Genomic DNA, 1542 nt, shown 5'->3' with positions numbered 1-1542 from the left:
GTATATTATACTTGTTATCTTAATGTCATTTGAACTCTAGATTTGTTGTATCTGCACCTTTGTTGACAAGTTTCATTTATTTTACTGCCTCTTTGCTCTAAATCCCAATTTATTGTGTTCTTTTCTTCGGTTTTTTCCTGACACAAAGATGCGCACTAAATTTAACTTAGCCATACTAGCTCTTTCCTAAACTCGATTACTTTAAATGTGACACAAAGTAGTCTCGTTAATGCAAGACTCCTCTAGAATCTAAATCTCTTCTAGACCCCTGGTGTTTTCAGTCTTGACCAAGACGAGGGAGATTGCCGAGGCGTATATGGGTCAGAGAGTCAAGAACATTGTCATCATTGTGCCAGCCTATTTCAATGATTCACAGAGGCAGGTGACGAAGGACGCCAGAGCCATTGCTTATGGTTTGGATAAGAAGGCTTCAAGTTTGGTGAAAAGAACATTTTCATCTTTGATTTAGGTGGTGGAACCTTCGATGTTTCGCTGCTAACCATCGATGAAGGAATTTTTTAGGTGAATGCCACTATCGGAGATACCCATCTCGAGGGTGAGGACTTTGACAACCAGCATATTTCAACCACAATGGAGAATTATGCATATAGCATGAAGAATATGATCAGGGATGAGAAGTTTGTTGGGAAATTGAACATTGTAGATAAGCAAAAGATGGAGAAGGCAATTGATGAGACAATGGGTTAGCTTAACAAAAATCAGTTGGCGCAGGTGGATGAATTGGAGTACAAACAGAAGGAGTTGGAGGGTTTGTGCAATCCAATTATAGCGAAGATGTACCACAATACCAGGGGAGTGGGGGTGACATGCCTGGAGGTATGGGCGGTGGTGCCAACATGCCGGATGGAGGGTATGGCTATGGCCAAAGCAACAATGGAACTGGTACAGGAGTTGGGCCTAAAACCGAGGAGGTTGATTGAAGTTCGAATGAAATCCTAAATTTTAAAATAAGATTTTTCATTTTTTTTTTTTTGTCTTTTTAGTGTCTGGTTCAACCAATCCGGACTCATACACTATATCCATATTTGTTCCTATTATTAACGGATGAAATTTAGATTGTAAGATTGATGGGATTGAATTCAAATTCAATCAATTAGATGCTATTTGCAGCCCTACTAAAAATCAGGATCCATTTCATTCATAGTATAGTGGGAATTGGAATTGGAATTGGAATTGGAATTGGAATCAAAGTCCATTGAAATCAGGTTACATTCCCTAGGGACGGGAGAGAATGATCATTTCCTCAAATAAACAAATGAAATTTCCACTAGGAATCACCAATAATGTAATTGAAATTCTAATTCTGCTCGATCAAACAATTAGAATCAAATTAAAAGTTACAATTCTGATTCCAGACCCATTCCCGCAACCAAACGGACCCTCAGTTACCATTAGGCGTAATTTGCACGCACACGCTGAGACGCAGTCCATGGTAAATATGCACGGGTCGTGCAACCCGTTGTTTTTGTTTTTGACTTTTTCCTAACATTCTAGTGACTTGTGCAACCCGTCGATAGCTTG

The 1542-nt window shown here is 39.4% G+C and overlaps 1 protein-coding gene across 1 annotated transcript; it reads left to right on the top strand.

Moving 5' to 3' along the window:
- Positions 1-316: 316 nt before the first annotated feature.
- Positions 317-708, top strand: LOC104589341 (uncharacterized). Its single transcript, XM_010247624.1, has 2 exons — positions 317-439; positions 523-708. Exons 1-2 carry the CDS (start codon positions 317-319, stop codon positions 706-708), a joined length of 309 nt encoding a protein of 102 aa, XP_010245926.1.
- The last annotated feature ends 834 nt before the right edge of the window (positions 709-1542 follow it).

This window comes from Nelumbo nucifera, chromosome 5 (assembly GCF_055504915.1).
Source record: "Nelumbo nucifera cultivar China Antique chromosome 5, China Antique-T2T, whole genome shotgun sequence".
Classification (NCBI taxonomy): domain Eukaryota; kingdom Viridiplantae; phylum Streptophyta; class Magnoliopsida; order Proteales; family Nelumbonaceae; genus Nelumbo; species Nelumbo nucifera.
Note: the sequence above shows the minus strand (reverse complement) of the source record. Positions and strands in the feature narration are given on the sequence as shown.